This window comes from Pristiophorus japonicus, chromosome 15 (genome assembly GCF_044704955.1).
Source record: "Pristiophorus japonicus isolate sPriJap1 chromosome 15, sPriJap1.hap1, whole genome shotgun sequence".
Lineage (NCBI taxonomy): Eukaryota > Metazoa > Chordata > Chondrichthyes > Pristiophoridae > Pristiophorus > Pristiophorus japonicus.
Genome location: NC_091991.1, coordinates 14,658,368 through 14,672,597, shown reverse-complemented (window position 1 = coordinate 14,672,597; position 14,230 = coordinate 14,658,368). Strand labels below are relative to the sequence as shown.

Here is a 14,230-nt window from a genome sequence, read left to right as displayed (position 1 = left end):
AATCGACAGTGGTGACCTCACGATCTTTAAACCCTTTGAATGAACTTTGTTACCCATCAAGTAAAGCAGTAGGGGGCCTATGGTTAAATGAGAAATTTGGCAAACCGAAACTGTTATGGGAAATATATAAAGAGATGGGAAGAGTACAAGTTTAGTATATTGAAGGCTAAGGTTCCATGAATGAACAGTGGGATTAGATCAAATTTACATATGAAGAAAGCATTTATTGCTTACTGGGAGATAATAAAAATGAATTCCAGACAAATCTAAAAAATGTAGAAAAGTTACAAAGAGAGATTAGAAAGGCTAAGAAAGAGTACGAGAGATAATTGGAATAAAACATAAAGGACAATAAAAAGGCTCTTGGCACATTATTAAAAAGATAGTCACGGTAAGGTTACAGCTGCTAAGGGATGAAAGGAGAAGTTTGTAGAGAATGTAGGAATGGCATGGAAACAAAATAAGAACTTTGCCTCAGTTTTGCTAGAGGAGGAAAGTGCTGGGATTGTAGAAGCACCAGAAGGGAGTGTCTTTTCGGCTTGGTTGGCAGGACTCTTGTCTTTGAATTGGAAAACTGTGGGTGGGTTCAAGCCCCATTCCTGGACCTGAGCACATAGTCTAGGCTTAAATTAGTACTGAGTGCTGTATTGTCAGAGGTGCCCTCATTTGGTTGCAATGTTAAACCTGCCTGTTTGATGGACTTGAAACCTGCCATGGCACTATTCCAAAAAGAGCAGGGAGTTCTCCTGGTGTTCTGACGAACAATTTCAGAGAAGTGCGAAGTGTGCTTTTGGAAGGAATATTGTGGTGAGGTAATATAAATTAAATGGTACAATTTTAAAGGTTTGCAGGAACAGAGAGGACTGGAGGTTTACCCACAGAAATCTTTGAAGGTAGCAGGACTAGTTGAGAAGGCTTTTTAAAAAAAAAAGCAAATGAGATCCTTGGCTTTATAAATAGAGGAATAGTGTTCATAAGCAAGGAAAGTGTGCCAAACCTTTTATAAATCACTGGTTACTCAGCTGGAGTATTGTGTCCAATTCTGGGCAGCACACAACGGAAAGGCTTGGAGAGCGTGCGCAAAAGATTTGCTAGTACCTGTATTCTGCATAATTGAAGTCACTGGAAAAGGAAATTGGACGGGCTGTAAAACTGGCTGCTGACTCATTATGACCCCATTTCGTACTATTAGCTTGGACTAATTTCTACCTCTGGATGATACTAATTGTTTTTCTGGTGTACTGTCCAGGACGTCAAGTCAACTGATAGTAGAAACTGCCCAGAATTGGGACTCTTATTCAACTCCTGGGGCTCAATTTTCCCCAAAGCTTTTTTTTTGGCATACTTGAAGAGTTATGCCTGGTTTTTTGGGGCCCCAAGTACGGCAAACAAAAAAGGTTCCAAGCTTCCCCATTTGATTTCTTCATTTTGACGCAGCCTAACTTGTCCTTTAGTTTTGGGGGTGGATCTGCACCAAAAAGATCGGGCTGCCACGATAACCGGGGACACAATTTGAGCTGAGGCTGCAAAGTGAAACATACAGCTAGCTCCCAACACATTAAAACACATTGCATCAACTTAACACATTAAAATACATTGCAGCAACTTACCTCCAATTATATAAGTCTTTCCCCCCTCCCCCACCCCCAAAGCCGAACTGCGCCCCTATCCCAGGCCGAAGGGTTCCTGGTCTGCTCCCCTAGCCCTGGCCGAGTGACCTGCCGGTCTGCTCCCCCTCCCTCCCCCAACCAAGTGACGTGCCGGGCCACTCCCCCCCCCCTCCCCCAACCAAGTGATCTGCTGGTCCACTCCCCCAACCAAGTGATCTGCCGGTCTGCTCCCCTATCCGAGGCCGAATAGCCTCCCTCCCGGTTCCTGCACCTAACCCACTCTTTCTCCTCCCCCCACCCCCCACCCCCCCCCTCTCTTCCAGGCCAATTGGGGGAAAAAATCTGGGAAAATTCCTCTCCGATCCATCCAGACGTTCAAAACTAGTCCAGAAGATCACTGACCGTATTAGATTCCCTGCAGTACTTACCATCGTATCTGCGCTAGCCAACAAGAGGTTATCCAGCCTGATCCCACTGACCAGCTCTAGGTCCGTAACCCTGCAGGTTACGGCACTTTAAGCGCCCATCCAAGCACCTTTTAAATGTGGTGAAGGTTTCTGCATCCACCACCCTTCCAGGCAGTGAGTTCCAGACCCCCACAACCCTCTGCGTGAAGAAGCTGCCCCTCAAATCCCCTCCGAACCTTCCACCAACCACCTTAAAACTAGGCCCCCTCGTAATTGACCCCTCCACCAAGGGAAATAGGCCCTTGCTATCCACTATATCCAGGCCCCTCAAAATTTTGTACACCTCAATGAGGTCTCCTCTCAACCTTCTCTGTTCCAATGAGAACAAAGCCAGCCTATCCAATCTGTCCTCATAGCTAAGATTCTCCATTCCTGGCAGCATCCTAGTAAATCTGCTCTGCACCCTCTCTAGTGTTGAATGGTGGTGCAGGCTCGAAGGGCTGAGTGGCCTGCTCCTGCACCTACTTTCTATGTTTTCTATGTCCTTCCGATAATATGGTGACCAGAACTGCACGCAGTACTCCAGCTGTGGCCTAACCAGAGTATTATACAATTTAAGCATAACCTCCCTGCTCTTGTATTCTATGCCTCGGCCAATAAAGGCAAGCATTCCGTATGCCTTCTAACCACCTGATCCATCTGGCCTGCTACTTTCAGGGATCTGTAGACAAGCATGCACTTTGTTCATCTACACTTCTAAGTGGCCTACTGCTTAATGTGTATACCCTTTCCTTATTAGGCCTCCCAAAGTGCATTACCTCACACTTCTCTGAATTAAATTCCATTTGCCACTGCTCTGCCCACCTGACCATCATCATAGGCAGTCCCTCGAAATCGAGGAAGACTTGCTTCCACTCAAAGTGAGTTCTTAGGTGACTGAACAGTCTAATACGGGAATTACAGTCTCTGTCACAGATGGGACAGATGGTCTTTGAAGGAAAGGATGGGTGGGGAGTCTGGTTTGCTGCACGCTCCTTCTGCTGGCTGCACTTGCTTTCTGCATGCTCTTGGTGACGAGACTTGGTGTTCAGCGCCCTCCCAGATGTTCCTCCTCCACTTAGTGCGGTTTTTGGCCGCCTGACCAGTAGATTGATATCCTTCTGCAGTCCATGACTTTCCTCTTCATTATCAACCACACAGCCAATTTTAGTGTCATCTGCAAACTTCTTAATCATACTCCCTATGTTCAAATCTAGATCATTGATGTATACTACAAAAAGCAAGAGACCCAGTACTAAGCCCTGCAGAACCCAACTGGAAACATCCTTCCAGCCACACAAATATCCATCAACCATTACCCTTTGCTTCCTAACTCCAAGCCAATTTTGGATCCAACTTGCCATTTTGCCTTAGATCCGATGGGCTTTAACCTTCACGACCAGTCTACCATGTGGGACCTTATCAAAAGCTTTGCTAAAGTCCATATACACTACATCGTACACACTACCCTCATCGACTCTCCTGGTTACCTCCTCGAAAAATTCAATCACGTTAGTCAAACACTATCATCCCTTAATAAATCTGTTGTGACTGTCCCTGACTAATCCTTGCCTTTCCAAATGTAGATTTATCCTGTCTTTCAGGATGTTTTCCAATAATTTTCCCACCACTGAGGTTAGGCTGACAGGCCTGTAATTACTCGGCCTATCCCTTTTTCCCTTCTTAAACAAGGGTACCACATTAGCAGTCGTCCGGCACCATGCCCAAATCCAAAGAGGATTGGAAAATGATGGTCAAGGCCTCTGCTATTTCCTCTCTTACTTCGCTCAACTGCCTGGGATGCATTTCATCCGGGCCTGGGGACATATCCACTTTCAAAGCTGCTAAACCCCTTAATACTTAATAACTCCCCTCACTATGTTTATATCATCCAGAATTTCACACTCCTCCTTGATAGCAGTATCTGCATTGCCCCTTTCCTTTGTGAAAACAGATGCAAAGTATTCATTAAGAACCATACCAACAACATACTGCAGTAAATGACATTAGTGAGCTAAGTCACAGGGCACTATACTGAGTATGCATCAGGTCTACGTCTCAGGTTTTGTTCTCTGATACTATGACGACACTCATTTAATATTTTATTATGTTTCCAAACAAACCGATACCTTGATGAAACTCTGTATAAACAGTGAACAACAACGCTTTAATTTTTTTTAAATCCTTACGTTTTAAAACTAAATCGACAATGACAACAATTTAGAACAAGAGAGCACAATTTTTTTGGAAGACCATCATTTGTCAGTTGCATTCCATTTTATCCACCGAGGCGACTACAAGTATAACGTTACATTGGTCTTTGCCTAGATTTTTGTAAGCTAAATTCGTCAATGATTTTTGAGAAGTCAAGTAATCTCAGTACTTCGCTCTTGATGCTCATGATTGAAAGACTATTAAATCGATCTTGTCCCATTCAGTTCCTGACCTCAGCCTTGATGCATTTTAGTTTCGTGAAGGACCACTCGCAACAATAATTTTAAAAATGTAATTCCAAAAATAAAGCAATATTTAATGCAATTGAAAAAGCCAAAACATTTAAAAGAAACAACTTATTAACACAAACTATAAAAGATAATACTAAAAAACAAGAAAAATAACTTTCAAAATCCAATATTACCTGACTTTATCTAACATTAAGGGTAATCATAAACCGAAATATCCATTTAATTAACAATTCACTGAACTTGAATTTCTGCTATTCAACAACATAGGCTAGCCTAGGCCTAGTCTAGCCAGGTACAGACTACAGTAGCCCTACTTACCGAAGGCCTACCACTATGGTAAGTATCCTGTCTAGTGTTCTTTAATTTGCCTCTGCATTACTCCTTGTCCCGCAATAACATATCAAAATGAAACACCAGGTGAATGGCTCAGAATTTGTCACCGGAGAACATAGCAGTGACAGCAGCCCGCATAGCGCAAGTTCATAACACGCATGGAGTCATGTCTGTTTACAAAACACCTGATATCTGTCTTACGCGCTCTTTTTCTGCTTCATCTTACTCTCTATCTCTTTCGTTATCCAGGGAGATCTGACTTTAGTTGCCCTACCTTTCCCCCTAGTGAGACTGTACCACAACTGGCCCGAACGATTTCCGCTTTAATGGCAGCCCATTGTTTCACTACAATTTTGCTTGACAATCTTTAATTCCAATTTACCTGCGCCAGATCTGTTCTTATCCCACTGAAATTTGCCTTCCTCTAATTAAGTATTTTTATTCTATAGTTGTTCCCTATCTTTCTCCATAGCTAATCTAAACATTATGATACTATGATCACTGTTCCCTAATGTTCACTTACCGACACTTGCTCCACTTGACCTACCGCATTCCCCAGAACCAGATCCAACAATGCCTCCTCCCTCGTCGGGCTGGAAACATACTGATCAAGAAAGTTCACTTGCACACACACCAGAAGTTCTTCCCCTTCTCTGCCCTTTACACTATTATTATCTCAGTCTATATTAGGATAGTTGAAATCCCCCATTATCACTACTCTATAGTTCTTGCATCTCTCTGTAATTTCTCTGCAAATTTGCTCCTCCATATTTTTCCCACTAGTTGGTGGCCTATAGAATACATCTAGTAGTGTAACGTCACCTCTACTATTTCTTTACTCTAGCCATATAGATTCTGTCCTTAACCCCTTCAAGACATCCTTTCTCTCCAGCACTGCAACATTCTCCTTAACCTGTTCTGCCACACTACCTCCTATCTTTCCTGAACACCTTATATCCAGCTATATTTAATAATCAATCCTGCCCTTTTTTGAGCCAGGTCTCCGTTATTGCCACGGCATTGTATTCCCTGCAGCTCACCAACCTTATTTACTATGCTTCGTTGCTTCGTGCGTTCACATACATACACTGTAAACCCATCTTAGACCATCCTGTGTTCTTCGTCTAACCCCATCTAAAACCTTACTATTTCTTACTTTAGTGCTATCCATCGCTCCCAATTAATGTGATCTTTGTTTCTCCTTTCTAATGCTACATCCTGGTAGCCATCCCCCTACCAACTTAGTTTAAAGCCTTCCCAACAGCACTCTGGCCTACATGTGACTCCAGCCCCAAACTATGTTGTTGACTCAGTGCCCTCAGGCAATAGATACTGCCCACTTCCCAAGAACAAATAAAAGAAACATACATCAGGGGGGAAATTGCTGTCGGAGGCTTCCTTCGAGCGAACACCTCCAACTGGAAAAAAAATTACAAAAATACCTGGTGGTCCCGGAAGAACGTAGGAATGCGGTCGGAGGCTAGTTTCACAGTCCAGCGTATAGGAACATGTCTTCCAGGTACATATTCGTATCCTGGCATCACATGGGCCTGGACCACCAATTAACATGTAGTATTCTCATTGATGATGAGAACTCCGTTTGTACGAGCTCCCATTACTATCAATGAGAATAACCCCCTACAAACACAACACAATAAATAAAACAACACCTCACATTCAATTTCAATTAATTTTAAGTAACTAAATGTTTCATTAAAAAATTGTTTTATTGTTTATTAAGGTTAAATATAAATTTACCTTAATGGACAGGGTTTTTAATATAAAAATTATTGATTAAATTATATTTTTCCAAGATTTAAAACTCTTATGCTGGTAAAAGAAGGTTGTACTCCTGCTTTTGTTGTACTCCTGCTTTTATCAGGCACCAGAGTTTGAAGGACAATCGCCAGGCAAGAGTTGGGCAAATAGCCCAATCTCTGCCCCGCGGATGTCCTTCCTGTGGGGATGTGTGCGATCTGTCAAAACAAATGTTGACAGATTGCAAAAGCAAGCATTTGCGTGGCCTCTTCGGATGTATGCACCCGGAGAGGCCGTATTTTAAGGCCCACATCAATCATATACAAACGGCTAATGAAATCCTTGTTTTTGTATCTAGAGTAGAATACAAAAGCAAACATTAGACAAAAAAGGATGTAAAAGCAGTGGAAAAAATGTAGCATCGATGTTACAAGATATAAATAGTTACAATTATGAGGAGTGATTTGAGAAGTTTGGAATTTTCCAGTAGAGCTGAGAAGATTGATGGGATTGAAGGCCTATAAATCCCCAGGGCCTGATGGGCTGCATCCCAGAGTACTTAAGGAAGTGGCCATAGAAATAGTGGATGCATTGGTGATCATTTTCCAACATTCTATTGACTCTGGATCAGTTCCTATGGACTGGAGGGTAGCTAATGTAACACCACTTTTTTTTAAAAAAAAGAGGGAGAGAAAACAGGGAATTATAGACCGGTTAGCCTGACATCGGTCGTGGGGAAAATGTTGGAATCAGTTATTAAAGATGAAATAACAGCGCATATGGAAAGCAGTGACAGGATTGGTCCTAGTCAGCGTGGATTTATGAAAGGGAAATCATGCTTGACAAATCTTCTAGAATTTTTTGAGGATGTAACTAATAGAGTGGACAAGGGAGAACCAATGGATGTGGTGTATTTGGACTTTCAAAAGGCTATTGACAAGGTCCCACATAAGAGATTAGTGTGCAACATTAAAGCACATGGTATTGGGGGTAATGTACTGACGTGGATAGAGAACTGGTTGGCAGACAGGAAGCAAAGAGTCGGAATAAACGGGTCCTTTTCAGAATGGCAGGCAGTGACCAGTGGGGTGCCACAGGGTTCAGTGCTGGGACCCCAGCTATTTACAATATACATTAATGATTTAGATGAAGGAATTGAATGTAATATCTCCAAGTTTGCAGATGACACTAAGCTGGGTGGCGGTGTGAGCTGTGAGGAGGATGCTAAGAGGCTGCAGGGTGACTTGGACAGGTTAGGTGCGTGGGCAAATGCATGGCAGATGCAGTATAATGTGGATAAATGTGAGGTTATCCACTTTGGTGGCAAAAACAGGACAGAATATTATCTGAATGGTGACAGATTAGGAAAAGGGGAGGTGCAACGAGACCTGGGTGTCATGGTACATCAGTCATTGAAGTTTTGGCATGCAGGTGGTGAAGGCGGCAAATGGCATGTTGGCCTTCATAGCTAGAGGATTTGAGTATAGCAGCAGGGAGGTCTTAATGCAGTTGTACAGAACCTTGGTGAGGCCACACCTGCAATATTGTGTTCAGTTTTGGTCTCCTAATCTGAGGAAGGACATTGCTATTGAGGAAATACAGCGAAGGTTCACCAGATTGATTCCCGGGATGACATGACTGACATGAGGAGAGACTGGATCAACTAGGCTTGTATCCACTGGAGTTTGGAAGAATGAGAGGGGATCTCATAGAAACATATAAAGTTCTGACAGGATTGGACAGGTTAGAGGCAGGAAGAATGTTCCCATTGCTGGGGAGTTCCAGAACCAGGGGTCACAGTCTAAGAATAAGATGTAAGCCATGAGGAGGAACTTCTTCACTCAGAGAGTGGTTAACCTGTGGAATTCTCTGCCGCAGAAAGTTGTTGAGGCCAATTCGTTAGATATATTCAAAAGGGAGTTAGATATGGCCCTTGCAGCCAAAGGGATCAAGGGGTATGGAGAGAAAGCAGGAAAGGGGTAGAGGTTGATTGATCAGCCATGATCTTATTGAATGGCAGTGCAGGCTCGAAGGGCTGAATGGCCTGCTCTTGTACCTAATTTCTATGTTTTTAAGACTAAGCAGTGACACTTGAGAAGTTTTCAGGATTATAAATTATGATAAAGTACGTAGTGTTAGATTGTATTGACATATTATAAAATGGCAATGGGAGGGCACAAATGTAAGAAAAGTACCCCAAATGAATAAAGGAAAGGTTAGAAATAATGTCTGTGCATAGAGTGTATAGAATCTAGAAACATAGAAAATAGGTGCAGGAGTAGGCCATTTGGCCCTTCGAGCCTGCACCACCATTCAATAAGATCATGCCTGATCATTCACCTCAGTACCCCTTTCCTGCTTTCTCTCCATTACCCCTTGCTCCCTTTAGCCGTAAGGGCTATATCTAACTCCCTCTTAAATATAGCCAATGAACTGGCATCAACGACACTCTACGGTAGGGAATTCCACAGGTTAACAACTCTGAGTGAAGAAGTTCTTCCTCATCTCAGTCCTAAATGGCCTATCCCTTATTCTAAGACTATGTCCCCTGGTTCTGGACTTCCCCAACATCGGGAACATTCTTCCCGCATCTAACCTGTCCCGTCCCGTCAGAATCTTATATGTTTCTATAGATCCCCTCTCATCCTTCTAAACTCCAGTGTATAAAGGCCCAGTTGATCCAGTCTCTCCTCATATGTCAGTCCAGCCACCCCTGGAATCAGTCTAGTGAGCCTTCACTGCACTCCCTCAATAGCAAGAACGTCCTTCCTCAGATTAGGAGACCAAAACTGAACACAATATTCCAGATGAGGCCTCACGAAGGCCCTGTACAATTGTAGTAAGACCTCCCTGCTCCTATACTCAAATCCCCTAGCTATGAAGGCCAACATGCCATTTGCCGCCTTCACTGTCTGCAGAGCCGTTATGTTCTTTTAAAAGGAAATTAAATTGGCACTTGAAAAAGAGGAATATTAAAGGTGGTGATGAGTAGGATTAGACTAGGTAACTCTTGGAGAAAATCACTGGTGCAGATTTGATTTACTAAATGGCCTGTTTCTATACTGTAACATTCAAAGATTCTAGTACTGTGTTGTTTTGTAGATAAACATGGCTGTCACTTTGCATAAAGCAAAATCTCTCAAACTGAAAAGAGATAAACGACCAATTATTGTTTTTCTTGGTGATGTCGGTTGAGAAATGTTGATGAGCTTATCTTCACATAAGAACATCTTTAACATCTACCAGCATAGGCGGGCAGGCAGGTCCTTGGTGTAACATCTCATCTGAAGGAGAGCACTTTTGGCAATGTTACACTAGAGTGAGTGTCAGCCTAGATTATGTGCTTGGATTTGGGGGTTATAGCATTGAAGTGACACTGCTCACACTGAAAAATATTTGTTTCTTCAGCAAAAAAAACAGCTTTAATCTCCTCTGACATAAGCCTATATACAATTACAGAGAGTTCTTTTAAAATACCCCATCTAAGTAACTAAAATATAAGGAGATATTTAGCAAACTGTGTGGTTGATATATCTGTATTTTGTTTTCATTAATTTATGCTGTTGAAAACTTTTTAATATCTGTTTGACATCTTTTCAAAGTTTTATATGTGGAAATGAAGAGATCCCCATACCTTTACATTGGGAGAATATAGACCGAGACAAACCTTATCAGGTAGGTCATTTCAGGCAGCTTATTTCAGAAGCCATATATGCATCATAATCTGTCAAATTAAATTATAAACTCTGTTTTAGCTCAGTCCATTGCACAAAGCATCAAATGAATATCAGGAAGTCGCAAATCTCTTTGGACAAACAATGGATCAGAATCGAATCAAGCAAATTCAAAGAATTCAGAATTTAGACTTGTGGGAATTCTATTGCAGGTAATACTCGAGGGATACATTGTCATTTCATTTGTTTAGTTTCGTTCAACATCTTTTCTCCAAAGAGAAATCTACCTGCCTTTGATTAATCAGAATGGTCTGAAGTAATTTTTTAATATAGATGTGAATAAAAGTCATGAATAATCTTTAATATTTTGAGCAGGAGTTTCTTCGATCTGTCTTGTACCAAAATTTATGCCAATTTCTATGCTAATCTTGCTGATAGCAGCTTATACCAAAATTTCATCAGCCTGAAAGCAAAAACCAGTGTAAATCGATGTAAACGTGTGCCCGAGGAGATTTTTCATCCATCTTTAACCCATTATCTTACTGATATGGAAATTAATGTTTGATGTCATCAAACCATAATTTATGCACATTAAGCATAGCATGTTCAAGAACATTTTAATTGTGGAAACATTTCTCTTTTTAATGTCATATATTGATGTCATAAAAGTATTGAAAGATATAGGAAATACAGTGCGGGTGTCAATAAGAAGAAATTTTAAAAAGCTGCAAAATACCAGAAATAGTGACTGAGTTATGCTGCACCTGAAACTTTGCATGTAAATTTTCACCCTTTCAGAACTAGCATAAATGCAGAAAATTTGCATTCCCCAGTCTTTTTGCATGGGGTGGAGCTAATGGGCTCAGTGGGAGTTCAGCATGTTTAAATCAGGAGCGGTGCACATGATCAAGGGAGTTTGTGAGTAGCAATGTTTCAGTGTAAATCTGGCATAAATCAATTTTGTGCGAATTTCCTTGGGGGAAAAAAAACAGTGCAGCTCCACTCTTACAACATTACAACAGTGACTGCACTCCAAAAGTACTTCATTGGCTGTAAAGCACTTTGCGAAGTCTGATGGTCATGAAAGGCGCTATATAAATGCACGTCCTTTTTGAAACTTAATCAGAAAATTCTGGCCCTTTGTTTTTTATTTTACAAATATGATCAGTTTGTTCAAATATCTAATATAAATCTGGATTATTGCCATTCAACACATAATTTGGACTGTTAAATATCAGTGAGTTATTTATATCTGTGATGCGTATGTGTGTTTATATTCTGTGGTATTTAGCAAAACCTCAACATGCTGAAATAAATCAGGATCTCTATCGTTCAAATGGTGACACAATAGTACTTCAATTCAAATCATGGATTCCAATCACGAGTCAACTCTCTGTCACTATTCACCATGACACTTGTTGCTGGCAGAGAAAACCATCCACAAATTAAATAAAGTCAAATTCCCACAAACTACACCAATAGTTATTTGTAGACAGTAACTAAATTAATGTGTGTTGAAGCAACTTAAAACATATTGGAGTTCAGATGACATTAAGGCATAGATTTTACAGCACAGGAGGAGATCATATGGCCCACAGTGTCTTTGCCAGTTGTATGCTTCAACAATCCAAAATGAATCTCGATGTCCTGTGTTCTCCCCATACTCCGTTATCCTTCTCTCCTTCCAAAGGTGCAATGGTCTCTGCCTGAACTGTTCATTGTGGAGCATCCCACACTCCGAATGCCCGCGAGTAAGGAATTTCCCCGAACTGCATCATTCAGTCTTGGTGACAATTTTCAGTTAACGACTCCGTGTCACACTCCTCAATCTGAGGAAATCGTCTTTCCCTATTCATGCTATCAAAACCCTTCATCATTGTTTTTTTTTAAGTCTCCTCTTGGCCTTCTCTCCTCCACCAGAAATGTTCCCAGTATCTCAACTCTCTCCTTGTAACTAGCTTCCTATTCCTGGTATCATCACGATGAATCGATGAATTAATGTCCCTTCCATAATGAGCACGCAGCAACTGTCGTCTAACCAATCCCTTGTACAAATTTGTCACTACCACTTTGTCCTTGTACTGGAAGCCCTTTTTTATACATTCTCACTTTCCGGGAACTTTGTATTCGAACCCCGGGTCTCGGTATCGGAACCCTGGGTCTCGAATAATAGAAATTTACAGCACAGAAAGAGGCTATTCAGCCCATTGTGTCCCCGCCAGTCGACCAAGAGCTATCCAGCCTAATCCCACTTTCTAGCTCTTAGTCCGCAGCCCTGTAACTTCAAGTGGATACCCAAGTACTTTTTAAATGTGGTGACGGTTTCTGTCTCTACCACCCTTTCAGGCAGTGAGTTCCAGACCCCCATCAGCCTCTGGATGAAAAGATTTCTCCTCAACTCCCTTCTAATCCTTCTACCAATTACTTTAAATTGATGACCCCTGGTTATTGACCTCTTTGCAAAGGAAAATCGTTTCTTCCTATCTAAGCCCTTCATAATTTTATACACCTTAATTAAATCTCCCCTCTGCAGCCTTCTCTATTTCAAAGAAAACAACCCCAATCTTTCCTCATAGCTAAAATTCTCCAGTTCTGGCAACATCCTCATAAATCTCCTCTATACCCGCTCTCGTGCAATCACACCTTTCCTGTAATGTGGTGACCAGAACTGCACACAGTACTCTAGCTGTGGCCTAACCAGTGTTTTATACAAATCAAGCTTAACCTCCCTGCTTTTGAATTCTTTGCCTTGGCTAATACAGGAAAGTATCCTGTATTCCGCCTTAACCACCTTATCCACCTTCAGGGATTTGTGGACATGTACTCCAAGGTCTTCAGTATCCTGCCATTTATTGTGTATTCCCTTGCTTGGTTAGCCCTCCACAAATGCATTACCTCACACTTCTCCGGATTGAATTCCACTTTTCTGCCCGTCTGATCAGTCTATTGATATCTTCCAGCAGTCTACTGCTTTCTTCCTCACTATTAACCACACTGCCAATTTTTGTATCAGCTACAAACTTCTTAATCATGCCCCCTATATTGAACTCTAAATCATTGATATATACCACAAAATGCAAGTGATCCACTACCGAGTCCTGTGGAACCCCACTGGAAACAGCCTTCCAGTTACAAACAACCGTCAACCATTACCCTTTGCTTCCTGTCACTGAGCCAATTTTGAATCCAACTTGCCACTTTCTCTTGGATCCCATGGGCTTTTACATTTTTGACCAACCTGACATGTGGGACCTTTTCAAAACCTTGCCAAAACCATGTAGACTACCTAAAATGCACTACCCTCATCGACCCGCCTTAAAATATTCAATCAAGTTCGTCAGACGTGACCTTCCCTTAACCAATCCATGTTGACTGTCCTTGATTGATCCATGACTTTCGAAATGATGATTTATCCTGTCCCTCAGAATTTGTTCCAATAATTTTCCCACCACTGAGGTTAGGCTGACTGACCTGTAATTACTCACTCTATCCCTTTCTCCCTTTTTAAACCATGGCACAATGTTAGCTGTCATTCAGTCCCCTAGCACCACACCTGTAGCCAGAGAGGACTGGAAAATGATGGTCAGAGCCTCCACTATTTCCTCCCTTGCCTCTCAACAGCCTGGGATACATTTCATCTGGGTCCCACTTTCAAAGCTAAACCTTTTAATACTTTCTCTCTCTCTCTCTCTCTCTCTCTCTCTCTCTCTCTTTATCCCATTACACTTCTCCTTAACTACAATGTCAGCATCATCCTTTTCTTCTGTGAAGACAGATGCAAAGTTTTCATTAAGAACAATACCCACGTCTTCTGCCTCCACACACACATTACCTTTTTGGTCTCTAATAGGCCCTACTCTTTCTTTAGTTACCCTCTTGCTCTTTTATGTATTTATAAAACATCTTTGGGTTTTCCTTGATTTTACTTGCCAATATTTTTTCAT

General features: G+C 41.7%; 1 protein-coding gene across 6 annotated transcripts in view; it reads left to right on the top strand.

Annotated features, from left to right (window-relative positions):
• Positions 1–14,230, top strand: part of LOC139280618 (protein mono-ADP-ribosyltransferase PARP11) — a 58,048-nt gene that overhangs the window by 36,491 nt on the left and 7,327 nt on the right. For all 6 annotated transcript variants that reach the window (XR_011596726.1, XM_070900179.1, XM_070900181.1 and 3 more), the window contains 2 exons: positions 10,215–10,287; positions 10,368–10,498. Coding sequence is in view for 5 of the 6 variants with exons in the window: in XM_070900179.1 (XP_070756280.1) it covers positions 10,215–10,287; positions 10,368–10,498 (204 nt within the window). In the remaining variant the exon portion in view is untranslated. The remainder of the gene's footprint in view (positions 1–10,214; positions 10,288–10,367; positions 10,499–14,230) is intronic.